Source organism: Onychostoma macrolepis, chromosome 02 (assembly GCF_012432095.1).
Source record: "Onychostoma macrolepis isolate SWU-2019 chromosome 02, ASM1243209v1, whole genome shotgun sequence".
Taxonomy (NCBI): Eukaryota; Metazoa; Chordata; class Actinopteri; order Cypriniformes; family Cyprinidae; genus Onychostoma; species Onychostoma macrolepis.
In genome coordinates, this window is record NC_081156.1 from 24,314,836 (window position 1) to 24,342,258 (window position 27,423).

Below are 27,423 nucleotides of genomic sequence, written 5' to 3' on the forward strand. Positions count from 1 at the left end.
GGCATAGAACAAACATTATAAACAAACAAACATAAAAATAAAATGACTAGCCTATAAAATTTGATCTTCTGTCAGTTACACAATTAATGTCAGATTTGTAATGAAATAAAAGAGACACTCTATGATTCATGACTAATTGTCATAAGAAACTTTATTTATTAATTTGTAACAAAATTTATAGCAATTATTATTTGTATAATTTATATGCACTGTAGTTTTTGAAGGATTTGCTTGACAATGGGATTTAAACTGTGCACTGTTTATAGCATATTAATATTGCAGATGTGAATAATGATATACATTCTATTTATTGTCTATTTCGCACATAATAAAACGTATATCACCACAACTGCCATCATCCCAAAAGCCAGAGTCCTCTATAACACCACAGTCTTGTTGTCCCTTATAGTCATCAGGCTGACCAAGACCCCAGTTGGTAAAAGTCAGTTGCTTCCCCTCAGTGTCCACAAACTGTCCCTCTGTTTCTCTGTCTGTGACTCCAATATATGGCTTCTTACTGCTTAAACCACTGGACACTACTAATTTCAACAACGCTTCATTTTCTATAGAAGATCTGGGCAAAACCATTGTTCCACCAAAACCTTTGCAGTATTTTAATCCTTGACTAAAAGTCCCCTCAACACCATCAGTGAAGTAGTATTTCTGTCCAGCTTGCCTGAAGTGGCTGAAACTTGCAACTTTCTCAATCGTGGCAATCTTGGCTTTAAGTTGCTGGATCTCAGATTTCAGGGATTCAATAACACTTTCATTTCCTGGAGACCCTAAACATGGAAGAATTACTTTGTTTAGCTTGTATAATACACATTCAGACTTGTTCATGTACAGTTTTAGTCTCTGAAACACAACATTTCTAATAATAACTTAAAATGTTTAATAACTTGTGGACCTGAAGGCCCCCTTTCCCCCTTTTCTCCAGCTGGCCCAGGTGGTCCCGCTTTACCTGGTGGTCCCTGAACACTCACTCCTATAAGGTAGGAGCAGAACAGTTGAAAATAAGGTAGGAGTGAAATAATCCACAACCTCAGACTCCCTCACTTCAGTTATTTCTCTCTCCCACACACAGACCTGACTCTCCCTTCTCTCCTTTGGGTCCGATTGCTCCATCTTTACCATCTCTCCCATCTCTCCCATCTCTCCCAGGCAGACCGTTGTGTCCAGGAGTGCCAGGAACTCCACCATATGCAGGACAGTTCAGGTTCTGAGGTTCAGCTCCATCCAACAGCTGCAGTGCAAACTGAAGGAGCAGAAGAGCTCTGAAGAACAACTTTAACAGCGCCATCTGTGGTGAAAAAAAATAACTCCACAATTTGTAAATGACATTTTTTAGCTAGTTACTGTAACTAGTAGATATCTCAATACTTCTCTAATTAATTAATCAATCAGTACACCACAGAAGACACTGAAATTTTATGTTTAAATATGCAAATGGTGCATTATCTAATTAAAAAAGCACTGATTTGCATACATTTCCAAAACAGAAATGTGAACATTGGATGAAGCAAGATTATGAATATCTGTTTTATCACTCCATAAATCAGAAAATACTGCCAGAAGTCATGTTTTAGGAAAAAATCACCATGGTTTAGGAATAAATCAGGTGAATGTTATTGTCACGAATCTGGTCCATGCACTTCCGCTCCCTCACCACCAGAGGTCACCCGCTCATCACATGGACTCTTGCACTTCACCATCTAACTACATTTCCCATCATCCATTGCACAGATATCACAGCTGTCACCAATCACTCATTGCACTAATCACACGCACTATTTAAGCCTTGGACTTTCTCTGCCTCACTGCCGAGTATTGTATGCGTTTACCGCTCCCCTAGCCGTAGCTACTCTACAGAGCCCTTGTCAGTATCATAGTCTTGGATTACCTGTTCACCTGTGTTTGTTTTTTACCCGTGTTTCCTGGATTAACCCTTTCTGTGCCGTTCCGTGTTTCTTTTCAGTTCCTGTATTGTTCTGCGTTTTTCACTCCCCTAGTGTTAGCTGCGTTACGGAACTTGTGTTGTTTTCTAGTCTGTGTTCCTAGTGTTTACCCCTGTCTCCCTGTTCGGACTCTGATTATTTCCCTTGCCTGGATTATAGCTCGTGTACCTGGATTTTCTCTCTGCCTCGCCCCATTGGATACTGTTCGCCGATCGTCGACCCACGCTTGCCCTAGGTTTACTCTTTGTCTTGTCCCTGCCATACTTGTGTGCCATTGTTTCGACCCTGCCTGTATTTATGACCATGCCTTTAAATAAAAGCTTGCACATGGATCCGCACGTCTCACGTCTCGTCAGCCACGTTACAGTTATAAACAAACCTCCACCACATCTTTTAAACCCAACTTCATTAGTCTCATGAGAATATAATGGAAAGTATTTGTAAGGCTCCAGAATGGTGCAACTGCAAATGGAATAAACAGGAAATACTTACTTAGGCAGACAGACACAAGGTCCAGACAAAGTCTTTTCATTAGCAAAACAAGTTTGTAATTCTTGATTGCACTCTTAAAAAGAACATCCATGGAACCTTTCAAAGGTTCTATAGCCAAAAAAGGTTATTTAGATTTTTTAAATGTTCTTCAAAATGGTTCTTTTAGGAAATGTTCTTTTGCGAACCAAAAATGCTTCTTCTATGGCATCACTGCAAAAACACCCTTTTGGAACTTTTATTTTTAAAAGTGTGAAATTAACTTGTATATGCAATGCACAATAACTTTGAGTATTGATATGATCATTAAATTTTGTCATGTGGTCCATCTGGATACACATTAAATAGCATTGTGTGCTATTGCCATCCATTTCATATGTCTCTTTACTGGATAAGTTCAAGCCACTTTTGTGGTTCACTGTCCCTTTCTTTCGTAGATTTACTATCGATTTAGCAACTATTCTCAGCTCTTTTTAAATAACATTCAAATTCTTACCAGTTCAATGGAGAAGTCCAAGTGATGAAATGTCTGTTGCCCAACAAGTCCACAAGACTAAAATCACACAACTGACTGAAGAAAGGAGGGTCTTCTTGTTTTAAATGTTAGGGGCTTGTTGTTGTGAATTTCCTTTTCTGAAAAAAAAAGCTCTTTCTCTCAGATATACTTCCCACACAATGTGCAGTGGGCTTTTCAGGCTCAGAAAGCAACATGCCTGAAGACGCCTCCTTGGTAAATGGTTTACGATTATAATATGTGACCCTGGACCACAAAACCAGTCATAAATTGCATGGGTATATTTGTAGCAATAGCCAACAATATATTGTATAGGTCAAATTATGGGTTTTTCTTTTATGTCTAAAATCATTAGGATAAAGATTATGTTCCATGAAGATATTTTGTAAAAAAAAAAAAAATTAAAAACTTAATTTGGTCAACTTTAAAATATTTTTTCTCAATATTTAGATTTTTTGATTCCAGATTCCAGATTTTCAAATAGCCTAGTTGTATTTCAGCCAAATATTGTCCTATCCTAACAAACCATACATCAATGGAAAGCTTATTTATTCAGCTATTTCCCTTATGACTGGTTTTGTGGTCCATGGTCACATTTTGTTAAAGGAACCTTAAGTCTACTGGAATATTTAATTATATTTTGGTTCAAGTATGGTAAGTTCAACTAAATGTCCATCCCACACTAAAATGTTATGTAAAATGTAAAAATGTAAGCATCACGCAAGTTTGTAAATATGTAACACCTCTCCATCCATAATTGGTTCACTTTAAAAAAAAAGAAAAAGAAAAAAGGGCTACTGAATTCATTTGTTGTTCCAGTTTTCCTTCAAAACACATTGCATTTAAAGTCCTTTTCAAATAATGTTAAACTGCGTACCAGTTTAATAGAGGAGACCTGGTGAAAGTCGATAATCTTCAAAACTAAAACTGCTCATGTGAGTAAAGAAATAATTTTCTGTTTCTAAATATGATACGCCATTTCCACCAATCCTTATGCGTCTATATTCGGTTCATTACGGTAGTGACATACACATGACAGGTGAGGAAGTTGTCTAGTTTCACCCGTGATATGCAGTCAGCAGCTCACCGGTTTACTTCATTTTACACTAAAACCTGGTCACAAAGCATTAAAGGTGAATTATTGTCTTTATTTTGTTTAGCCACACCACTGAATGAATCATGTAGCACGTGATAATCCAAATATAGTGCATGCGTTTATTTACAGCAGCGTTGCTAGGAGATGTTCATGTCAATAATCAGTGTCAGACAGACAAGACTGTCTACTTGTGTGTCTGTTGTGTTTGTGCACATTTATGACCATAAGGAAGTGATTCTAAAAATGGAGAAAAGAGGGAGTGCTGATGAATCTGTCTTGTATGTATGTATGTGGCAATATAGAACAGACATTGCGAAGACAAAGACTGTTCTTCATTGATTATCAGCTAAGAGAGTGGACTTTGTCCCACACTCACCGTCACTTGGCGCGCCTCGATCGATCAAACTTTACAACTCATTCAGAAATCTAAAGAGCGTACGTGTTTAATTGGAAGGTAAGGCAAACGGCACAGGGAGAAGGTACTTCACTTAGCAGGCAGTTGAGAGGGGGAAATATACTAGTAAGACCAGTACGTAAAGAAGCTGGAATTAAATAAACGCAGTGAAAAGGAGTGGAGGCAGGCAGCTTGTTGGATTTTCCAGGTGTGTCTATAATACATGTGTTTGCATAAGACACACCCATGCTTGTCAGTCCTAGCTATTTTTGAGTACTGTACTGGATTGTTGTCACCTTTAAACAGAACATCTCACAGGATTGACAGTTTATGGTGTCGAGTGTTAAAATATATTATTATTAGTAGTAGTAGTATCATCATCATTATCACACATGTATTACATGCTGTGGATATTTTGTTTTTCTAATGTTGCTAGCTGCTAGGGCCTAATTAAAAAGAGGAAAATTATCTAAAATCCCAAACAGTTTCATTACAATTTGTCAGTTAGCACAATTATTTAAGATTATATGCAAAAACATAAAACTCATCAGAGCTTGTATGATCTTGTTGAACTCAAAAAGGTAAAACATGGAAAGAGGTGTTGTGATTTTAAAAAAGTGTGTGTGACCAGGATATAGTAGCAGTTTATCTTGAAACAGTGTATGTATTTTGCCATTTTTGCTTTCTGACAGGTGGTTTTAAGGAGGTTTCCTATTTAAATCTTAATTTGCAGGAAATTCTGTGGGACATTTTTTTGTGCCCTGTATCAAGAATCAGTTTGGTGCTTTTAGCTTTTGCAGTGTCTGTGGACAAAAACACAGTTTCCTGTTCTGTGTTTCTCTTTTCTTCAGCCAGACAGACATGAAGACTCTGGCTCCCCTTCAGACTGATCTGAAGGCGAACACAGATGCCAGACTACAGCGAAACTATAGAAGTCCAAGGCTGGAAAATCACTTTCTGGCTCAAGCGCCCTCAGTATTGTCTCAGCATCAGAACACATCTCCATCCTGGGCCAAGCAGACCTCCACCTCTTCATCATGTCCAGCACTCCAGCCAACCAGCCTGTCCTCCACCATGGCTGCCTCCTCTCTTCTGTCCTCCACCATGGCCGCCTCCTCTCTTCTGTCCTCCACAATGGCTGCCTCCTCTCTTCTGTCCTCCACCATGGCCGCCTCCTCTCTTCTGTCCTCCACAACGATGAGCTCACTATCCTCTTCCTCTTCTCTGCTGAGCACTAAGAATACCCTCCTAATGGAGTCTTCACTTCATCCTCCAGGCTCATCCTCTCTAACCTCCTCCTGTTCCCATAATCCTTTACTCTCTTACTCCAAAATGTCAACTCCCAGTGCCGCCCCACCTGTCTGCTCCTATTCGTCACCTTCAATGGAGAATAAAGTGGGCTCAAATGAAAAGAGAGAAGCTGAAGACATGCTTTTCTCACCTGAAGGGCTGCTGGGATCTACTGAGGAGCCTAGACAGGTATAGAGTGATTTCCTCTATTGTATTAGGGACTATTCCTCTATTATTATCCTCTATCTATTCCTCTATTATTGCTGTGTAAAACTGTATGTGAATTAATGTAGCATCTTTTTTTTAATTTATTTTTTTAATTTCGCCTCCACAAATTTTTTAGTTACATTACTTACATTTACTTATAAATAGCTTGCAAGGACTGGTATTTTCTTTGGGAAATGCAAATGTAGTTATTATATTATATTCTCTCTGTACATCTTAACAGGATGTCAGACATGAAAGCATTGAGGAGGATGACCAGATGCTGTCCTCTGAGATGGATCTGAATATGGACTTAGATAGAGAGGGTGAGCAGACTGTAGCTCTTCATGAGGAGTTTGGGGTGCTTGAAGCAAGCGAGGATGAGCATCTTGTGCAATTGAGGGACCGAAAGGTGAGTCGAGTGAACACAGTTCTGGGGTTTGTGTGAACCTAAATAATGGTTAATAATGCGCTAACCCTACTTATTTATTTTTAGCTTTGTTTATATGCATTCTTTGGTGATTATACACTGAACAGAATTATAAACGCAACACTTTTGTTTTTGCCCCCTTTTTTCATGAGCTGAACTCAAAGATCTAAGACTTTTTCTATGTACACAAAAGGCCTATTTCTCTCAAATATTGTTCACAAATCTGTCTAAATCTGTGTTAGTGAGCACTTCTCCTTTGCCGAGATAATCCATCCACCTCACCGGTGTGGCATATCAAGATGCCGATTAGACAGTATGATTATTGCACATGTGTGCCTTAGGCTGGCCACAATAAAAGGCCACTCTAAAATGTGCAGTTTTATCACACAGCACAATGCCACACATGTCGCAAGTTTTGAGGGAGCGTGCAATTGGCATGAATTGAATGTTAATTTCTCTAACATAAGCCATCTCCAAAGGCGTTTCAGAGAATTTGGCAGTACATCCAACCGGCCTCACAACCGCAGACCACGTGTAACCACACCAGCCCAGGACCTCCACATCCAGCATCTTCACCTCCAAGATCGTCTGAGACCAGCCACCCAGACAGCTACTGCAACAATCGGTTTGCATAACCAAAGAATTTCTGCACAAACTGTCAGAAACCGTCTCAGGGAAGCTCATTTGCATGCTCATCGTCCTCATCAGGGTCTCGGCCTGACTGCAGTTCGTCGTCATAACCGACTTGAGTGGGCAAATGCTCACATTCGATGGCGTCTGGCACTTTGGAGAGGTGTTCTCTTCACGGATGAATCCCGGTTTTCCCTGTACAGGGCAGATGGCAGACAGCATGTATGGCGTCGTGTTGGTGATTGGTTTGCTGATGTCAACGTTGTGGATCGAGTGGCCCATGGTGGCGGTGGGGTTATGGTATCGGCAGGCATATGTTATGGACAACGAACACAGGTGCATTTTATTGATGGCATTTTGAATGCACAGAGATACCGTGATGAGATCCTGAGGCCCATTTTACTGCCATTCATCCTCGACCATCCCCTCATGTTGCAGCATGATAATGCACGGCCCCATGTTTCAAGGATCTGTACACAATTCCTGGAAGCTGAAAACATCCCAGTTCTTGCATGGCCAGCATACTCACCGGACATGTCACCCATTGAGCATGTTTGGGATGCTCTGGATCGGCGTATACGACAGCGTGTTCCAGTTCCTGCCAATATCCAGCAACTTCGCACAGCCATTGAAGAGGAGTGGACCAACATTCCACAGGCCACAATCAACAACCTGATCAACTCTATGCGAAGGAGATGTGTTGCACTGCGTGAGGCAAATGGTGGTCACACCAGATCCTGACTGGTTTTCGGATCCCCCCCAAAATACAGTAAAACTGCACATTTTAGAGTGGCCTTTTATTGTGGCCAGCCTAAAGCCGGGCTCACACTGTGGGATTTTTTTAAAAGTCCTTTAGGATTGTACTTGTCAGACTGTACGAACATGATGATTATGTCACACTATGGGATCTCAGTTGTCATTAATGTCAGACTGTACGAAAGTCAAGACGAGTTAAAAACGGGTGCGCGCAAGAAAACTTGTCCGAAGTTTTACATTATCAACCCATACACGTCCAGTGACTGCGAACTGCATTCCACGCGGCACCGAAATGTTGGCTGTCATGAAAAGTATATGAACGGCGGCAATACCGGCATGTTTAAGAAGAATAGTGTATGTATTCATACACACGCACATGAAAACAGCGGCGCAACCAGTGTTTATATAAAAAAGAAACATATCAGATGAATTCCGTGAGCGGAGGACGGGAGCACCGGAGTTTATAGCTGATAGAATAATTCTCAAGCATTAATTCTGCTCATAGCTTGCCTTGAAAAACGGAGACAGTTTGATATTCGTCGCAGGGGTAGTCACACTGCAGGACTGTGCGCCAAATCTTCTGACACTGCCAGAATTTCGTCGGAGGTGAAATTTGATCGCAACAGCCATTAATCGGCTGTCGGTGAACATGTCAAACCAGCGATCAAAGACTACGGATTTTAGCCTAGGATCATAGGAATCTTTTAGGATTTTCAAAATTTGTCCCAGACGACCAAATCGTGGCCAAAATCGCACAGTGTGAGCCGGGCTTAAGACACACTTGCGCAATAATCATGCTGTCCAATCAGCATCTTGATATGCCACACCGGTGTGGTGAATGGATTATCTCGGCAAAGGAGAAGTGCTCACTAACACAGATTTAGACAGATTTGTGAACAATATTTGAGAGAAATAGGCCTTTTGTGTACATAGAAAAAGTCTTAGATCTTTGAGTTCAGCTCATGAAAAATGGGGGCAAAAACAAAAGCGTTGCATTTATAATTTTGTTCAGTGTATTTAGACAGTCGGCACACATGTTAAATCCAGTCTTTTATTTTTCCTTTATGCCCTATATCATAAAGGTGTGGATAATTCAGATTGTTTGGAATTTTCACAGTAACATTTGGGTAGTCTTAATTAACACGAATTGATTAATGAATAAGATTTATATATAATATTTTACAATATAATATTTGAAATCAGTCAACATTTCTTATGTGACAGTTCTTTTGTTTGTCCTTCAGAACAACCTGCTGAATATGGTGTGCTGCTCCCTTGTCAATAAGAGCTGTACCCCGGGCCAGAAGGACTGGGATAAGAAGAGGAGTGTGTGGGCCGTTATTAAGGTTCTGGCCACAGAGATTACCACAGAAGACCCTGAGTTTCTCCTAAAGGTTGGTGTTGTTTGTGTGAGTGTGTGTGGGAGTTATGTTATCAAGTGTTAACATGTATGGTTTGCATATTTGCATTGGTTTTAGGTTGCGGTCTATACTAGGCAAGAACTAAACATTCGTATCACAGCCAACTTCCTGCTGGCACTGGCGGCCCATCTGCCTGGTTCTAAGCCACACTTGAGAAGGTATTTTTGTGCTGCTGTACAGCTGCCATCTGATTGGCTGGAGGTGACAAGAATCTATAGCATGGTAAGTGTTCATATTAAATATCATTACTGCCCTTAAGAAATAAGGGCACCATATTTTTACTTGTACCATATTCATATACAGATTACTGTTTTAGCATGGTAGATGTTTAAATAAGGATTTTATTTTGCTCCTACTGTATTATTCTTGTTTTTCATGCCTTTTAAATGTTTTTGTGCAGTGTTTCAGTAAATCTTTACCCTCCTGCCTGAAAAAAGCTCTAGCGGATAAATTTAAGCAGTTCACTGAATATCAGCTGGCCAAATACAATACACGGAAGCATCGCTGCAAACACAACAAGAAACAAAAGAAAGGAGAGGTAATATGTCAAAAACACTTAATAAATAATATTATAGATCAAAATATATAGTGCTGTCAAACAAAGAAAAAAATTCTTAATTTCTGATTATTTCAAGACATTTTGAATCCCATATTTTCAGTGTTGCACACATCCTACCAACATACAATAATGAACATATTATCTCTTTCTAAATTTTTTGTCATTCCACATCACTTTTAAAATGCTTTTGTTTTCTTTCCCTCTTCTTTCAGAAAATCTCTGATGCACAGTGGAAAAAGTGGGGTGACCTTGTCAGAGTTGAGGACTCCATTCTCAAAAAATATGTGAGCTTTGTTGTGTTTAGTTTGATATTACATAACATTACAAATGACTATTGTACATCATGCCTTCTGAACATCTTATGATACAGTTGGAGAGCCAGAATCGTACTGCTAAGGATAAAAAACAGAGTGAATTCAGCCTCAAGAAGATGATAAAGCGCCTTCACATCAAAGAATCTGCAGAACATGTCATGGCCATTCTGGGAAAGAAGTTAGTTCTACAAGCTGGCATATACATTTTTGTCAAACATTTTTTATATTAACTGATTGCTCAGTCCAGTGTAACTTCCAGCCATGAGTCAGTATGTTTGTTGGCTGTTTTTCTATGCAGATACCCAAGTGATCTGAAGGCCTTCTCTCGCAGTGGTCTTAGTGGGGTTTGGGAGAGAGAGAGAGCTGGAAAGCGGATGAAACTTAAGCAGCCCGACACGTGGGAATGCAAACTAAGTCAGGAGGGAAACAAGGCTGCCACCTGGGAGAAACTCATCGGTGTGAATGAGGGACATGCACTGGGTCCATAATTGGCTTAATTCTACTCAAACTTAAGTCTATGTTTTCTTGTGATTGCAGATGGAAAGTCTCTTCCTTTTATGGCAATGCTGAGGAACCTGAGGAACATGATCTCTGTGGGCATCAGTGAGAAACATCATACTAAGATCCTCAACAGACTGACCACGAAGGTGAGCATTTCTTAGTTCAGTCGTTTGCATACTGAAACTTATGTAACACGATGAAGTAATTTACGGGTTTGTGGTGTTTAATCTTACAGAATGCTGTAATCCAGAGCAGGCAGTTTCCTTTCCGTTTCCTGTCTGCATATAAAGTCATTTTAGAGCTCAGTAAATTTGGTAAGTTTATGTATGAAGGATGTACCTGGATCAACATGTTTGTCAACCAATCAGATTGTAGGGTTAGGTTTTCAGGTTGATGTTGGGGCTTCAACAAACAGTTTCAAGTTATAATTTTCCTTAATTTTAGAGGTCAGTAAAGGTTAGGGTTAGGACTTAACCTTAGCAGGAAAAAGATAATGATTCAGAAACTTGTCCTCCTTGGCAAAATCATATTGACAGTTTGGCTATATGTGATGAAATGTAAAGTATACACTGCCATTCAAAGGTTTGGTGTCAGTATTTTTATTTTTTTTAATAAGAAATTCATACTTTGTTTCAGCAAGGCTGTATTGAATTGGACAGAATTGACAGCAAAGACATTTATAATGTTACAAAAGATTTCTATTTCAAATAAACGCTGTTTTTAACACAATATTCATCAAAGAATCCTGAAAAAATCCACAAGTTTCCACAATTATAAAATTCCACAAAATAATTTTACCAATAAATGCAGCTTTGCAACTTCTTACAGACGCCAAACCTTTGAACATCGGTGTACAATTATTGAAGTCCTCATGAAAGACTTTTTGAGAATTTTAGTGTTTTAATCTACAAAACATTGGATCCCGCTGGATGTCAATGAATCCATATTAATCTAAACGAGAGAGCTCATTCCCCCAGTGTCTTCAATAGATGTGCACCTGAGGAAGTTTGAGTAACATGTTCTCCCCCTTTCAGCTGGTGGGCCTGCGGTCGAGGTGCCAAGCTCCAGGGAGGTCCTTCAAGGGGTTCTTAAGAAATTGCCAAAGAGCCAACGATACCAACAATACAGCTGGGAAACAACAGCACGCAAGAGACTGAGGAATACAATGAGAGTTCCCTTCGTCTACCGCTTATTCAATATCAAACGCAATCTCCTGAAAAAAGCAAAGTGTGTATTGCTGAATATTTAGCTTAATATTAAAGAAAACCTTTACATAGTATTATCTTTTTATTTCAAAATATATTAATAAATAAGTTTAGTTCATTTTACCCCTGCATTGACATGTTTTTTGTGATGTAATTTGTTAGTCAGAGGCTGTACACTCAGGAGATTCTGAACAAGTACAGCTGTGCTTTGGAGAAAGCTGTGCAGATCTCCTGCAAGTACAACATCCCGCCTCTCCCTGGACGCACTCTTGTGATGTGTAATGCGAATTTTTCAGAGGATCGGGACTGGAGTGGCGCTGATGATGTCTGCTTGCCCCCTGAAAGCACTGAAGACATTGACGAGAATAAACTCTCAGCATCGGTCAGATATATGAGCATCTTATTGTTTCAATTATTAGCACAGTACAGTTGTACTGTTATGTATTTTTCAGAGTAACTGTGGATTCATATTTTTGTTACATGTTGTATAAGTGATTACATTTAATTTGTTATGAGATTATGCTACAAGTATAAATGAAACACATTGTGAACTATATATTCTGCAGGTACAGGAAGCTGCAATGCTTTTATGCATGATGATTAACTACTGTAGCGAAGATTCCCAAGTCATGCTGTTTTGCTACAAAGGCCTCCAGGAGGTCAAGATGAAGTCTGATGTCCTTTTGGATAATGTGAGACAAGCAATGAAGCAAGTGAAGGTAAGAATTTCCCTTTTATTGTGAATATACACTTATAAATCAAATGTACCTTTTTTCCATTTTTTCTGTTTAGAAATAATATACAGTATTTACAAAAAAAAAACCTTAAATAAAAATAAAACAATAATATAACAAATTAAATGAAACCATAAAAATGTATGATAAGCTACTATGAAATAAAATCAGTCATTTAAAATGCTACAAGTGAAGATAGACACCACAACATTGTAATATAAAGTGGAAAAATGGATATTCATTTTGAGATTCACTAAAGATTGCTTTTAACAGTGTTATTAAATTATTAGTGTTTTAATCTAAATGCAAAAAGGTTACATATCCAATCTTGTACTATAATGCTGTTTGATGTTCTAAGTCGCTTTGGATAAAAGCGTCTGCAAAATGACTAAATGTAAATTATTTTTGGATGGCGTCACAGCTTTTTGTGTTTTATCCTCTCTGTCTCTGTCCCTCTTTCTCTTAGGATTTGAATGACTACGATGTACAGTCTGAATGCATATCTCCCACTACATTTTTCACCAAGCTAACTGAAGAGAAGACTAAGGTGTGAGGCCCTTTTGTATTTATAGTTTTCCCAGGATACATTAAAATTATTTTGCATTTGACATGTCTGTTAAAACGTCTCCCCCCACAGCTGGATCGTATAGTTGTGTTTGAAAATTTCACCTGCAGAAATTTAATGGCGGATATCAATAACTATCGCCAAGATACCAACCGTGATGCTGTCGTGATAGATGTGCTGCTCGGAAAAATGTATGTTTTGTAAACCGTGTTTCTTCATTTGCCATAATTGAAATTTTATATCTTTTCATAAAAATTTCAGCTGCTTGGAGCAGAAATGTGATCAGAATTGTTGTTGCTACAAATAAATCATTTACTGTTTGTTTTGAACAGATCTCCAATGTATACTTCGAAATACAAACTGAGCTCCAACACTGTAGAGCTTTGGGGGTTTAGCGAGCAGATCCTGAAGTAAGATCTTTAGCTGAAACATTAGCTGTTCTACTCGATATATGTTCTTTCTGTTGAAATACTTTATGCTGATTTTCTTGTGAAAAAAACATAGTCATCACAGGATCTACCAAATATTCACAAGGTTCACTGACATTTAAAAAGCTGGGGTTGGTCAAATTCATGCTCACAGAGGCAGCATTTATTTGCTCAAAAACAAATGTTGTGAATTATTATCACAATTTAAATGCACATTTAAAATGTATTTTCAGATGTTCATTTATATTTGTTCTGTGGTTGTAGGTTTGTCTCAGAGAGAGGCTCCTCGAGGATGTTGCAGCATGTGGAGCACATGGACAGAGTCTATAACATCCCGCCACCACAGGGGCGCAAAACTGAACCTGAGAGAGCTGCTGATGTCATCTCACTGCCGGCAACACCAAAGTTCAGGTATAACCATAAAAAAATCCATAATTTACTTCATCAGTCACTTTATGTTGGGTGGTTGTGGTCCAGCATATATTCCAGTGGAGACCAGACAGGTCATTAGCATACTGGAAATGAAATACTAAATAAAACCTGTCTTCATCAGTTCTCTTTTCTCTCTTTTCATAGATGGAAGGGTGTGCGAGTGTTCATCTCTTCTACGTTCAGGGACATGCATGCGGAGAGGGATGTTCTTGTGCGTAGCGTGTTTCCCGAGCTCAGGAGACGAGCCGCTCCACACTACCTCCACCTGCAGGAAGTGGAGCTGCGCTGGGGCGTCACAGAGGAGGAGTCTAACCGTGCTGTGGAGCTCTGTCTGTCAGAGGTCTGCCGCAGCCAGCTGCTGCTCGGGATTCTGGGAGAGAGATACGGCCTTGTGCCGCCCCGCCCCACCCTACCTGAGCTTCCTCAATACAGCTGGGTAATTACATTCATTTGTCTGATAGATGCTTTATTAAAAGTGTGATACAAGTTATTAGTCACATGCAATCTTGCTGCACAGCATTAAGTTCTACTATATTTCATGTTTTCAAAAGAGAGCTCAAAGGATACCCATTTTTTAAATTCATGTCAACAGTAAGCATTTTGTAGAAAGATAGAGACCTGTCTGAAAAAAACAAAAACACTCACTTTGTCCTAACAACAGTGATTTTTGGATTTATACGCTCATAAGTCATGATTCTTCAGTGATGTCACATCTGTAACATTTTAAAGGTTAAGTTTATATCATATAAAAATTATTAACACAATTAATTAGAAACATTCTGTGCAAAGCCAAATTATGTCCATTCTAATAATGATCAACATCTCATCTCCCTTCTTCACTCTGCCAGCTGAACTCTGCGCCTGATGGGTTATCCGTCACTGAAATGGAGATTCGACAGTTTCAAGCTCTGTATCCAGACTCTGCTCAGAGCCGCATGTTCTTCTACTTCAGATCGCCTCGTCTCGCCAGGTATACATTCATTTATTATCTGCTAACTGGATTTATTTTGTAGTTGACAGACGGCAGCCTAGGAATTAAATCATGCAAAACACAATATCAACTGCAAGCTGATGTTTCTGAGGCTCTGTGATTTACAGTAGATACAGTACGTACATTTTGTGTGTTTGTATGTTTAGTTCGGTGCCAGTGGCATGGAGGACAGACTTTGTGGCAGAATCCAAAGAAGCTGAAGCTAAAATGAACCGCTTGAAAACATGGATCCAGAACAACGACTTCAAAGTGACAGAAAAGTGAGTTCAGTACATTTGTTTTGCCAGCACAGTGAGTGTTTATGTATTTATTTTTGCACTGCTTCATATTCTCGTAGTTATCCCTGTGAATGGGGCGGTGTGGTGGATGGAAAGCCCTATCTGAAGGGCCTGGAGGACTTCGGGAGGGCGGCGCTGGAGGATATCTGGGAAACCATACAGCAGCTCTTTGTGGAGGTCAGACTATGATCAAAACACATGAAAAGAACTGTTTTCGTTTTGTTTTTAAGGGCGACTCAGTGATTGTTTGAAACATCAATACATCAATTAAAAGATAAATAATCTAAACAATGAATAAGGATGATGTGGATAAATATGAGTCTGTCAGTAGCTTAAATATCCCCTAACATTTCTTTATTACTTAGTGAAGTCTCCTCCTCTCCAAAATTTATTTTCTTGTTTTGTAGGAGACGGATGAAGATGTGGACTCAGAGATTAAGGAACAGGAAGTGCATCAGGATGCCCAACAGCGGCAGTTTCACGGCAGGGCAAAGCTTATTTCTATGGCAACAGCAAAAGTTCAAGAATGTCAGCAAAAAGGAGGAATTCTGATGGTTGAGGGAAATCCTGGAGAGGGCAAAACTGTGTTCATGGTAACTATACACTGTATGAATAAACATTGTTCTTGATATATTAATGTTAATCTGAATATCTCTCTGTCTTCTGTTTTATTAAGGCTGCCCTGGCCCAGGCACTCAAAACCTCTGTCAAAAACAAGAAAGCCCCTCTGTGTGATGTCATATCCTACTCCACAGATGCTAGCCAGTCAGCTTGCAGTGTTGAGCAGCTTCTTCACTGTCTTGTTCAATGGCTGAGGAAGAGAAAAGACGATGTGGAGTTGCTTCTAAACACATCATATAAGTAAGGAAGTATCTGATGAAACATGCATCATCATTTCAGAAAACTCATTTCATAATTATTGTCTTGTTGCACTACAGAGACTTGTTGTCTGAGTTCTACTTGAACTTGAATGACCGGAACAAAGAGCCACTTGCATTGCTTGTTGATGGGGCGGACCGTATCCATGACGGTCGAGGTCAAAGGGTGTCAGAATGGATCCCACAGCACATCCCTAAAGTAAGAAAAACACATTCACACTTACTCTAAATAAGTGGATTTAAAATGATGAAACTTTCTAATCAACCTGTCACTGTGTTCATTGTCCTCTCAGGGTGTCTGTTTGGTTCTGAGTGTTACTTCAGAATCATCCCTACAAAACACTATTAGCACAAGGAAAGGTACTGTGTCATTTCCACTGGGACAATTATCTTTACCTGACAAGAAGGAGATTGTGCAGAAGCAGCTTGTTGAGTTTGGAAAGAAACTGAGTGATTCTGCTTTCAATAATCAGGTGAACCTCCCTTTTGTTGTTGGAGTAATTTAAGAAGAAACTGACACCTTTTGGCATATCTAGTACATTTATCATTGTGTTCCCCTGTAGCTTCAGACACTGCTGATGAAGAAAGGCTCTGTGAGTCCACTCTACCTCCGTTTGGCCTGTGAGGAGCTTAAGAATTATGCCTCCTTTGAGAAGGTATATTTTTTTTAAATGTGTTTCTTAGTTATCCACATAATGTTATCATACAAAAGAAGTGTGAAGTTGAACATAATATTCATGGTGGAATTTGTCATTTAGATGAAGGACAGTCTCCAGTCTCTTCCTCAGTCTCTTGGTGAGCTGGTGCAGCACAGTCTGCTGAGGCTGCAGAATCAATATTGCAGAGCAGGACTGGGATGGGCATTAGCTACTCTTGCCATCAGCTCCACTGGTACAAGATATAGTGTTTATCGCTCTGCAAGAACTTATGTAATTTGATGCTCTATTACAGTGTTTTGTTAATTCTTTAAATTAGGCTCTACAGGTGTCCATTTTTTGCATATTTTTTAAATAAACAAATTAATTTATTTAATGCATTGAATATATTAAGGAATCTGCACACAGAATTCAATATATATATATATATTTATTTATTTATTTACATTTTCTGTTTTATGTATTTGTTTTTATTTTGTAAATTTTATTTATACATATATAAGATTTTGCATAACATTTTAATTTATTTTTAATTGGATGTATTGACGATAAATGTTTCTCTAATCAGTAATCTGTTTCTTTCACAGGACTGCGGGAGAGTTCTCTTTACACTGTACTGAACATGTGCAATGATTTAAACTCCAGAGGTGGTCTGGTGACATGGCAGGAAATTCTTCATATAGCGAGGCATCCAGAGAGCCGTGTTCCCATGGCAGTATTCTCTCAGCTGGCACGAACTTTGCACAGGTACAGCCCGGTGAAATATATGGACATAAGAAGTAACTACTGTTGCTTATAATAATTTGTTTGGTCATTCTTCTAATGCAGCCTAATTGGACCGTCCCATGGTCAGGGCTCAGATGACCTCCTGATTTTGACCCATCCAGAGGTGAAGTCAGCCTTTGAACATCTGTATCTGTCTACTGAGGAGAGTAGAACCAGAAGTCATCTGATAATTGCAGGTAAAACAAGATACATGTCAATCGTGATGCATTTTGTGTTTTATCTGGGGTACAGTAAAAAAAATAAAAATATTTTGGTGAAGGAAATTATTTTTTTTCTGCAGCAAGTATGTATTAAATTGAAATATTGTTCTTTTATATTGTTACAAAAGAATTTTATTTAAAATAACTGCTGTACTTTCTATTTATCAGATAATTCCAAATCATGTTAGAATAATTTTTAAGGATCATGTGGCACTGACGACTGGAGTAACGGCTGCTTTTGGCAGCTTTGCATCACAGGAATAAATTACATTTTAAAATATACAAAATAGAAAACAGTTATTTTAAATTACAATAATATTTCACAATACTGTATTTCTGTATTTTTGATCCAATAAATGCTGCATTGGTGAGCATAAGAGAATTCTTCCAAAAAAATCTTACCAACCCCAAACTTTTTTTTTTCCCAGCTCACCTTTGGGTGCAGTCAAATCCTCAGGGGAAGGACACATTTCTTCACTCTGATGCTGATATTCTGTCTCAACTCCCTGCGCACCTGGTCAGTGTCCTCCTGCTCTCCTCTTTGATCTTTCAGCTTCAGTGAGCAATATGAGGTTACAAAACTCATAAGAGATGTCTATTCTCTCTCTTTACTCAGATGGGCAGTAATCAGTGGGAGCCTTTGTGTTTTCTGCTGTCCAGTTACTACTTCCTCTATGCTAATGTGCGGCATGGACTTCTTCATCAACTTCTGGAGACCTACATTTTGTTTGGTAAGAGAGCTTTAAAACTTCAGATTTTTAGCAGTAGTATGTTTCTTCATATATAACAGGTTATTATATTGATTTGTTTTTCCTTTTATCCATTAAGGCCAAAAATACGAGACCCATCAGGTGCAATCCAAAACATCAGCAGGTATTTTACATGTCTATAGTTGTATTTTTATAAAAATCAAACTACTTGGACTTAAAATAGTTTCATGTTCGTGATGTGTCCTTAATGAGTGGGAATATGTACTGAAATTACAAATGATAATTTCTGTGTTAAACTTATACCAAATTCATGTGTGTTTTTCAGATAACATGAAGGACTTTGAGGACTGTCTCAGTTTTCTGAAGCGCCACAGTCGTCTCTTCTCCCAGTGGCCTGCACTCTTTGTACAAACAGCTCTTAATGAACCTTAGTGACAGCTCTGCCCATTTGTGGGCAGAAAGCATGACGAGAAATGGAGGAGTGCAGGCTGTAAAATGGCTAAACGGCACAGATACAGCACAAAAAGAAGTCAGGTATTATTATTGGTTCTTAATAATGGCATATTATTATATTCCAAGTTTAAACAGTCAGTTATAAGTCCACATTAATAGTTTGTGGTTTAGGGGCTCACCTATAAAATGTTTAATTTAGATTTAATTTAATAATTTAATTTCAGACTTGGACACCACTATGAACAAAGGTTATTTATCTAGAATTTTTGTGTTTTAATATTGTTTTTTTTCTCCTCAGTGAGCTGGTTTCCACCTTCCACTCTGAGCCGAGTTGTGTGGTGGTGAGTCCTGATGGAAAACTTGTAGTAGTTGGAACTGGAGAGGGAACAATTCACTTCCTGCATACAGAGACTGGACAGGTGGCAGTTCTAAACCAAAATAAACATAACATTTTCTATGATTTTTGACATTAAGATAATTCAGTGGACATCAAAATTGGCTTTTTTCATTTATATTTTGCATACAGGAAGTGAAGTCATTGATGAGCACTGGTGATGGGATTTCTGGGTGCGTCTTCCTTGGGGAGGAGCTTCTGGCGACAACCTCATTTGATGGGCAGGTGGAGGTGTGGGATGTTGCGAGTGGTTGCAGGTTGTTATTTTTTTTTCTGACTCTAATGCACAATTTACTTACTCAAAAATGAATGAAAGATGACTAACCTGTGAACCTAACCTGACTAACCTACTTTTGTAACTTTAAGAACTGGCCACGTGAATGCTCACTCCAACAAGATCACAGGATGTGATGTCAGTCCAGACAAAAAACTCTTTGCTACTGTCTCACTAGACTTAAACTTGAAGGTAAAAACCAAGAAAAAAATCAATTTAATTTTGAACTACACTGTTTAGAAGTATTCATCATTTATGTGGCTGTACTCAGGTGTGGTCAGCGCAGAAGAGCACAGAAGTGGCCTCTCTCATGAATCCCTCCCCTCTGAACTGTGTGAACTTTGACCTCGAGGGTCAGCTCGTGGCAGTGGGATGCTGGGATGGAGCTGTTCGTTTGTGGAGCTGGCTTGAACAGAAAAACGTTACGGTGAGGAAATGACTCCAAAGATGCAGTACGCTATTATGCCTTATATACTAAAACTTATCATTTCTCTTCTATTTAGACTCTGTTAGGTCATCAGAGTTCAGTGCGGAGTCTGTCTTTCTCTCCCTGCTCCTCCATATTGTGCTCAGGCTGTCTGTCAGGAGAAGTGCGGCTCTGGTCAGTGACGGCAGCTGCTTGTGTGGGCAGTTATCATGCTCACCACGGCTCCACGCAGTCACTAAACTTCCTGCAGGGAGGAAACCTCTTGCTGAGCGCTGGACACGACAGTGTGGTGAGGAATATGATCTGATAATCTTCAGTTCTTAGATTTTATTACAGTGATTCACTCTGCCATGCATCCTAAAACACTCGGTATTGATTGAGTACTTTTTTGTCGTCTAGGTTCATGTGTGGTCTGGTGGTCTTGGAAAACTGTCGCTGTACTGGGAGAAGAAAAGGTACTTTCATGTTCTTAAATAGAATTGTAGTATTTTTATTATTTATGAATATTAAATTTTGCAATGAATTCAGCCTGAACTGCTTGACTTACATACTGCAAACAGATTTTTTTACATTATTTCTACCTCTGTTGGTCTTTGTAACATATTATTGATAAAAGTGCAAGCAAAAATATTGATTAATCAGCATGTCAAGTGATTAGACTACAATTTCTACTCGATTGACAGCCCCAATAATACTATATGTAATTTATTTATTATTAAGTTTTTTTTAAAATATATATTTAAAATGTGAAAATCTCCCATCAATGTCATTGGTCTTCTCACATATAGCAGTCTTTAAACTGCAAAGACAGCTCTGGTTTATTTCATTTTTGCAGAACCAAAGCTTACTATTCTTTTACCGCCTTGTAAGCACAGGAGGCATCTTTCAGGACATCCAAATAATTTTAGTTGAGTACCTTTACAGATGATGTTATTTAATCATTATTTGCAGATACCAACACTGCAACAGCAAAAGCGCACCAGACGTGGAAATGAAGATGAAACTAATGCTCTGTGTGTGGCTGTAGCCAGTGGATATGCTGCTGTGGGTTACCATGGAAATGGTATCAAAATGTTCAATTTGAAATCAGGTATTTAAACATTTACATCCAACATGCTCATGTCAACCTGAGTACTCACATTCTCAAACTGCTTATCAATCAGTAATTATAGAGCAGGAGCAGAACTGAAATGCTTTGTGCTGTAGGAGAGAAGGTTTGGTCCAGTGAGGACCTCCCGGTGTCCATGCTCTGCCTCATGTGGATGGAGGCCAAAGAAACAGAGCTGCTGCTGTCGGGGGGCATGGATCACCGTCTCAGGGTCTGGGAAAGGCAAGGAGAAAATCCAGAAAACCTTGTGTTGATGGGATCTTTTGGCGTGCAGAAGGGACCTATTCTCGCCTTGGCTCAAAACTCCACCTGCGTAGCTTCTGCATCTGGTCAGTGTACACAAAATTTTTGCAAACTCACTATAGCCTATTTGTGTTTGCATTCTTTTTGCAATCTTTGCAATCATGTTTTAATTTCATTTATTTTATATTTTATTTTATATCTGCTAAATGCATAAGTATTTTCCCCCCAAAAAAGAAGCTAAACACATTTAAAAAAATGTTTTTATTAAAAATCTCCCTTTGTTTTAGATGACTTCACTATTGGTCTGTGGTTGAAGGATAATTTGACTTCTAAGCCCTGGATTGACCCTAAGGTGAAGTGTGTTCTGAGAGGTCACAATGGAGGGGTCACATGCCTTGCCTTCAGTCCTGATGGGAAAGAGTTGCTCTCAGGAGGGAAAGATCAGGTACTTGCTCCACTCACCATCTATTGCTGGAAGAAATGGAAGAGAATACACAATTTCTGTCACACTCAGTTTTGTCACAATTTCTTCTAATAGGCTTTGATGATATGGAAGGTAAACGCTTCTCCTCCAGTTCTTTCCCAGTCCATTTCAAATTGCCATGGAGACTGGATTACAGGATGTGCCTGGACATCATCTGCTGTGGTGAGAAAGACATTTACAAAGTGCTGTTTAGTTCATTTCATCAACATCTGACTCTGTGTCTGTAACCGAATACAAAACCTCTCTCACACCTCAGCTCAGCTGCTCCAGTGACTGTAAGCTGCGGATGTGGGATATCCAGACAGGACGTTTGCTGAGAGAGATCCTCTCTAGTTCATCTCTGAGCACATTGTGCTGTTGGGTAAGACAGTTGGGCCATGTCGCAAAGACATACAGAAGTGGAACCTGTTAATATGTATGTAGTTTTTAATGTCTTTAGGAGGATCATGTGATGGCAGGCTCTACAGATGGACTGCTGATGGTTTGGAAGTGGGAATCAGGGGTAGAAATCACCAGGATCCAGGCCCACAAGTCACGTCTCCATCACTGCACTGTTGTCTCTCAGCCAGGTACAGTGACTAATACACACATGTGCACACAAACAGCTGCTTGATGTCGAAATATAGATATGTATCTTGCTCGCACAGAAAAAAAATCATAGCAAAACAATTTTTGCACACAGATCTGGAAAACAATTTAAAACCGGAAGACTTACTGGTAGCTTCAGCATCAGAAGATGGAACTGTTAAACTCTGGCATCCACTGCAGGTATGCAAATGAATGTTTTCATTATTAGTTTATTGTTTAGAAAAATGATTGAAAATCAGATATTTTAAATAATCCCCAAAGATTCATTCTAGGGACGCATAATATATCGATACCATCATTAGTCATTAGTTGATATTTTTATGGAAGCTTGTTTCAGTCACCGGATAAAAAAAAATTAAAAAGGTAATTGCGACTTTTTATCTCATAATTAGGACTCTTTTCTTGCAAGTCAAAAGTCTGATCTTATGTTTTTCAATCTCGACATTTTATAATTAGGAAAAAAGTCTGTATTGTGAGATAAAGTCACATTTACCTTCCATAGAAAGGCTTCCATAGATATTCAATAACTCAGTAAATCCCCAGTTTTATTTACATCCAGATGATCTTTGCAGTCATTAAATTTGCACTTACAATTTGTCTTTAAAAAAAGAATTTGACAATTGACATTTAACAGTGCTAAATGTAATCGTTAGCAAATTTAAACAGAAATATTCATTTTCATACTGTATATTGTAATGTTGTGATGCCTACATTTACTTCTAAAATTTGACAGTGTTTTATTTTTAGTTTATTTAGACAATATAGAATAGAATTTTAATATCTTCTATTTGTTGTTATTGGCCATAAAATTTTAATAATTCTCATCTGATCTGTTTGGGCCAGAAATTTAATACCAGTGCATTCCTAATTTATTCTAAAAAATGATGTTTTCTTAGGTACAGCACCACAACACTCTGCACGGTCACAGTGCAGAAATCCAGTCTTTAGTGTGCAAAGAGGCTGGACTGCCAGAGTTCCTCACTGTCTCAGTGGATCGCTCCCTCAGGTCCTGGAGCGTCACCACAGCAATGGGTATGACAAAATGGTGTGCATCTAAATATAGCATTTGATTGGTATTAATAACTTTTTGATATACATTCATCCACAGAAACCCCTCGCTGCCAGAAGGGCGGTGTCAGAGCTGTATGCTTCCTGGGTACTGATGATCTCATGGTGTGTGGTTATGACACAGGCAGATTAGAGATATGGCATCAGAATTCAATGGTTTACTGGAAGAAGGTAATCATGGGTTGGGAACTAACTTTATTATTTGTTGATTATTCAGTTAGTAAAAATACAGTATGAGTGTGGTCTTTACCCTCTTTTAATTGGAAATGTCAGAGTGAACGGCTCTGTGTGTGTTGAAGGTCAGTGATGGCAGCTTATGTGCAGTCGCTGGGATGCCGGATGATGAGCTGGCGGTGGGTTGCAGCGACTGCTCTGTATGTATCTGGAAGCTGGAGCGGGACTCCAAGAAGTGCATTGTGGGGTAATGACCTTTAACCCTTTTCACTTTCATACTTCAGTTCTGCAAACTTGTTGCCAAAATGTACCATTTTGAACCAAGAACATGTGTGCATAGATATCTCGGTCTTTGAAAATGCATTTTGCTCTTGAATTTAGTAGTGTAATCACAGGCATAATATTATTTATTATTTCATAATATTTATTATATATTAATATTACAATTCTTTTATCATAATTATATTCATATAATTACATTTTATTTATTTATATTGTTAATTTTAATCTTTAATCTCAAAATTTCAGTTTTTAATAGTCATAATGTTCTAAATTCACTTTACATTTGACTAAAATCTAAAATCATTGTTTTTTTAGTGTTTTATTGCCAATTATTGGTTATTATTTTATTTTGTTCCAGACTCGATAAGGTGTCTTCATACAAAGTGAAGTCTCCTGTGAGCTTTTTGTTCTACTGTGGCTGTCTGTTTGGAGTATGTACGGATCGAAAAATCGTTGATGTGGTCTCTACTAAAGACTGGATCAGAGAAACTTATGCGTAAATAAACATTTGTAATTTTTGTGTAATGTAATTTTTATACATATAAAAGCTGTCCCTAAAGCACTCCTCTGTAAGTATTTTTCCATGCAAAGTGTATAGTATGTGTTTTATTGTAGCTGGGCAAACGAGGTACGTCCTCTCGGCGTGATGGCGAATGATAGCAAGAGTTTTTGGCTTTTGGGACAGAAACAGGGCGTACTGTACCTTGGCCTCATTGTAAGTTCATCATCTTTAATGATCATGTGATATTGACATTGACAGTGAAAACGGTTATATTAATCTGAAATTATTTGTTTTCAGATGTCTCTGAATCCGAGTAGCTCTTACTACATAACTTTTTGTGAAGATGTAGTGGGCAAGAGGCTGGAGGACTTAGAGGCAGAGGAAGAGAAGCAGCAGCAGGAGGAGCAGGAGCAGCAGCAGCAGCAGCAGAAGGTGGAGCAGCAGCAGCAGGAGGAGCAGCAGCAGCAGCAGGAGGAGGAGCAGCAGCAGAAGGAGCAGCAGGAGGAGCAGCAGCAGCAGCAGCAGGAGGCAGCAGCAGCAGGAGGAGGAGCAGCAGGAGGAGGAGCCAAAGAAGCTGAGTGAGGAACAGCAGAGGGAGAGGCGAAGTACACTACAGAGGGCGGCACAGATCAACACCTGGATCACAGCTGCAGCAGTGCAGAATGGTACCTGTTTTAATGTACTGATCAGGATTTGTGTGGGTGCTTTACAGCATACAAGCAACAACATAAAATTACAGATTTTGTGGGAAAAAAGCTAATTTATTTATAAAATGTAATGCATATTTTTTGCATATTGTAAAATTGTATGTTTTAAATACAAATGTCAAGAAAATGTTTGACATTTGACTAAAAAACTAACCAATGACCCATTACCCACTAGTAGTCATGTAGTGAAATATTTATGAATGACACACACCTGTGATTTGACTGTTTTTAAGTCATGTTGTTTTTTTCTACAGACTTTTTTGTGTGTGGTGATTGTAAAGGGAACATGTGGTTCAATCAGCCTCCTAATCTGTCCACCTGGACTCAAAGAAGACCGGCAAGTATCTTTATATTCTCTCATAGATATAACGATCACGTGTCAATCATGCAGTCATGTGTTTCTGATAAATGGTTTGTGTGACTGGTCTGTAGGCACACACAGACAAAGTGAGTGTACTGCGGCTTACAGAGAGCCTCATCATCTCAGCGTCTCACGACAGAACCGTCAAACTGTGGGACAGACGAACTAAGAAACAGGTATTTTTATTCTTGCTTTTATGCACGGTGTATATACCAGTGTTTATTTCATCTGCTTTCTGTTTCTCACTCATTTTCTATATTTCACAGGTGGGCATGTTTGTGTGTGGAGGCCCTGTCAAGGTGCTGGAGGTGAACCCATGTGACCCCAAGGAATTTGTTTGCGGTGATACGCAGGGTCAGCTGTACTTCCTGTCTTGGAAAGATTGATTTTCTGAACATCAGGGATCATAGGACATCAAAGGACACAGTCACTTGTTGCATGTCATTATTCATACATTTATAAACTTTAATCTTTTATTCTATTAGTTGTAATGCTGCATTCTGCACATTTTCTTTTTATTTTACATGCATGAAGCATTTTGCACTAATGATACTATTGCCTTAAACTGAGCCATGATATGAAGAATATTTGATTTTATTATAATAAATTTGGCAACCACTTGATTATATATTCAGATTGTACATCCTTTATGTATGAAAAGCTTCTTTGGGTGAAAAAACCATCTGCAAGTTCACATGGGGAAAAGCTCCTTATTTACTATTTCTTTAATAAAGTCCTTGTTGCACTTTTAAAATGTTTGGTGTTTTGAAGCCTTGGGAGTGACAGCAGAGACTCCAGGGATCATTTTTGTAGCATTATTTATTTTGTTTAAACTTATTCGTAACATCCATCGTACATTAACAAGTGTATTATGCAAATATGTAACATCTCTCTGTCCTCTATAAAGTGGAACCAAAAACTGAGGTTATCCGCTCGCTTATCCTCAAACATACCCAGGTATGTTACATAACCTGCTTTCTGGAAGTTATACCCCCGTGGTGGTGTAAATAGAAAAACAAACAAAATCTAAACCCAAAGTTCACAAAGTTGTATTTTGGTTGCAATTAGGTAATGTTGTAGTACAACGTTTTAAAAACTTTTTTTTAAATAAAAAATAATGTAACCAAAATAAAATGTTTAAAACGTTGTAAAAATACCAACCTGGTACATTTTCTTTAGTCGAAAAAAAAAACAAAACATAAATATCACATTTGTCTACTACGAAAATGAAACCAGACCAAACTGCAACTTTTGGGAGACGTTTTATTCAGGTGTTAAAGTAATCTGCACGTTGGAATAAGACGTTTTAAAAACGTCATGAAAGTACCCAAATACAACCTTGCAAAAACGCCTACATTCTGTTTGTGTAAAAATATCAGTAAAATAACAGTGAGATTTTAAAATTTTAATATTTTAAAGCAATTCAGTGATGAGTAACAGATAGCATGAGCAATATCAAAAGGACTTAAAAGTAATATGTGAATGCTTACTTATAAAATATTATTTATTGTGCAATAGCCATTATAAACAGTATTTATTATATATTATTTAAACAAGTTCTAAATTGGATGTTATATACCTGTAATTTTTGTTGAAAAAAAATCCTTAAAATATAAGCATTACTTTAAGTGCAAAAAAGTAATAAGATTGCAATATGATTATTATTATAACTGCAATAAAATAATTTGTAACTACTTGAAATTAAATGCTTCACATTTTACAAATGAAATGCTGTTTTTTTCTGTTAAAACATCTATGCACTGAAATATCATGGAGTTTGTTAATGTGCTCATATTTAAATTTGCCAGTCACTGCATAATTTTCATGTGTTGTACTTTATTTGAAACCATTTAATTTTATTGGTATATATTTATGCATTTGTCTTGTTTCTCTCTCTCTATATATATATATATATATATATATATATATATATTTATTATTA

General features: G+C 38.3%; 2 protein-coding genes across 4 annotated transcripts; one reads left to right on the forward strand and one right to left on the reverse strand.

Annotated features, from left to right (window-relative positions):
• Nucleotides 1–119: 119 nt before the first annotated feature.
• On the reverse strand, nt 120–3,109 carry LOC131526856 (mannose-binding protein C-like). 3 transcript variants are annotated; one of them, XM_058755496.1, is made up of 4 exons: nt 2,124–2,273; nt 1,087–1,300; nt 908–985; nt 120–782 (listed from the first exon to the last, which is right to left on the reverse strand). In XM_058755496.1, the coding sequence occupies exons 1-4, from the start codon at nt 2,148–2,150 to the stop codon at nt 304–306; spliced, it is 798 nt and encodes a 265-aa protein (XP_058611479.1). In that variant the 5' UTR covers nt 2,151–2,273; the 3' UTR covers nt 120–303. The 3 variants fall into 3 exon arrangements, with proteins under 3 accessions (XP_058611479.1, XP_058611488.1, XP_058611497.1); XM_058755505.1 differs by lacking the exon at nt 2,124–2,273 and adding an exon at nt 1,598–1,622; XM_058755514.1 differs by lacking the exon at nt 2,124–2,273 and adding an exon at nt 2,941–3,109 and having other exon boundaries at nt 121–782.
• Nucleotides 3,110–3,987: 878 nt separating this feature from the next.
• LOC131527799 (telomerase protein component 1-like) lies at nt 3,988–26,235 on the forward strand. Its single transcript, XM_058757109.1, is given in 59 exon segments — nt 3,988–3,997; nt 5,300–5,927; nt 6,187–6,354; nt 9,003–9,152; nt 9,237–9,401; nt 9,580–9,717; nt 9,951–10,022; nt 10,109–10,230; nt 10,351–10,508; nt 10,590–10,699; nt 10,789–10,867; nt 11,588–11,780; nt 11,921–12,140; nt 12,325–12,477; nt 12,959–13,039; nt 13,130–13,248; nt 13,390–13,467; nt 13,750–13,896; nt 14,062–14,353; nt 14,766–14,887; nt 15,055–15,168; nt 15,246–15,363; nt 15,594–15,779; nt 15,863–16,047; nt 16,125–16,263; nt 16,358–16,537; nt 16,628–16,720; nt 16,823–16,955; nt 17,308–17,467; nt 17,549–17,682; nt 18,135–18,223; nt 18,323–18,437; nt 18,535–18,579; nt 18,742–18,845; nt 18,847–18,950; nt 19,168–19,288; nt 19,396–19,520; nt 19,630–19,729; nt 19,809–19,964; nt 20,041–20,253; nt 20,364–20,391; nt 20,394–20,419; nt 20,916–21,054; nt 21,171–21,401; nt 21,603–21,760; nt 21,854–21,961; nt 22,056–22,160; nt 22,239–22,368; nt 22,482–22,567; nt 23,284–23,419; nt 23,496–23,626; nt 23,755–23,876; nt 24,270–24,407; nt 24,527–24,626; nt 24,711–24,940; nt 24,942–25,078; nt 25,375–25,457; nt 25,553–25,657; nt 25,748–26,235. Coding segments are annotated over 58 exon segments (8,112 nt in total). The 5' UTR covers nt 3,988–3,997; nt 5,300–5,309; the 3' UTR covers nt 25,868–26,235.
• Nucleotides 26,236–27,423: the final 1,188 nt, after the last annotated feature.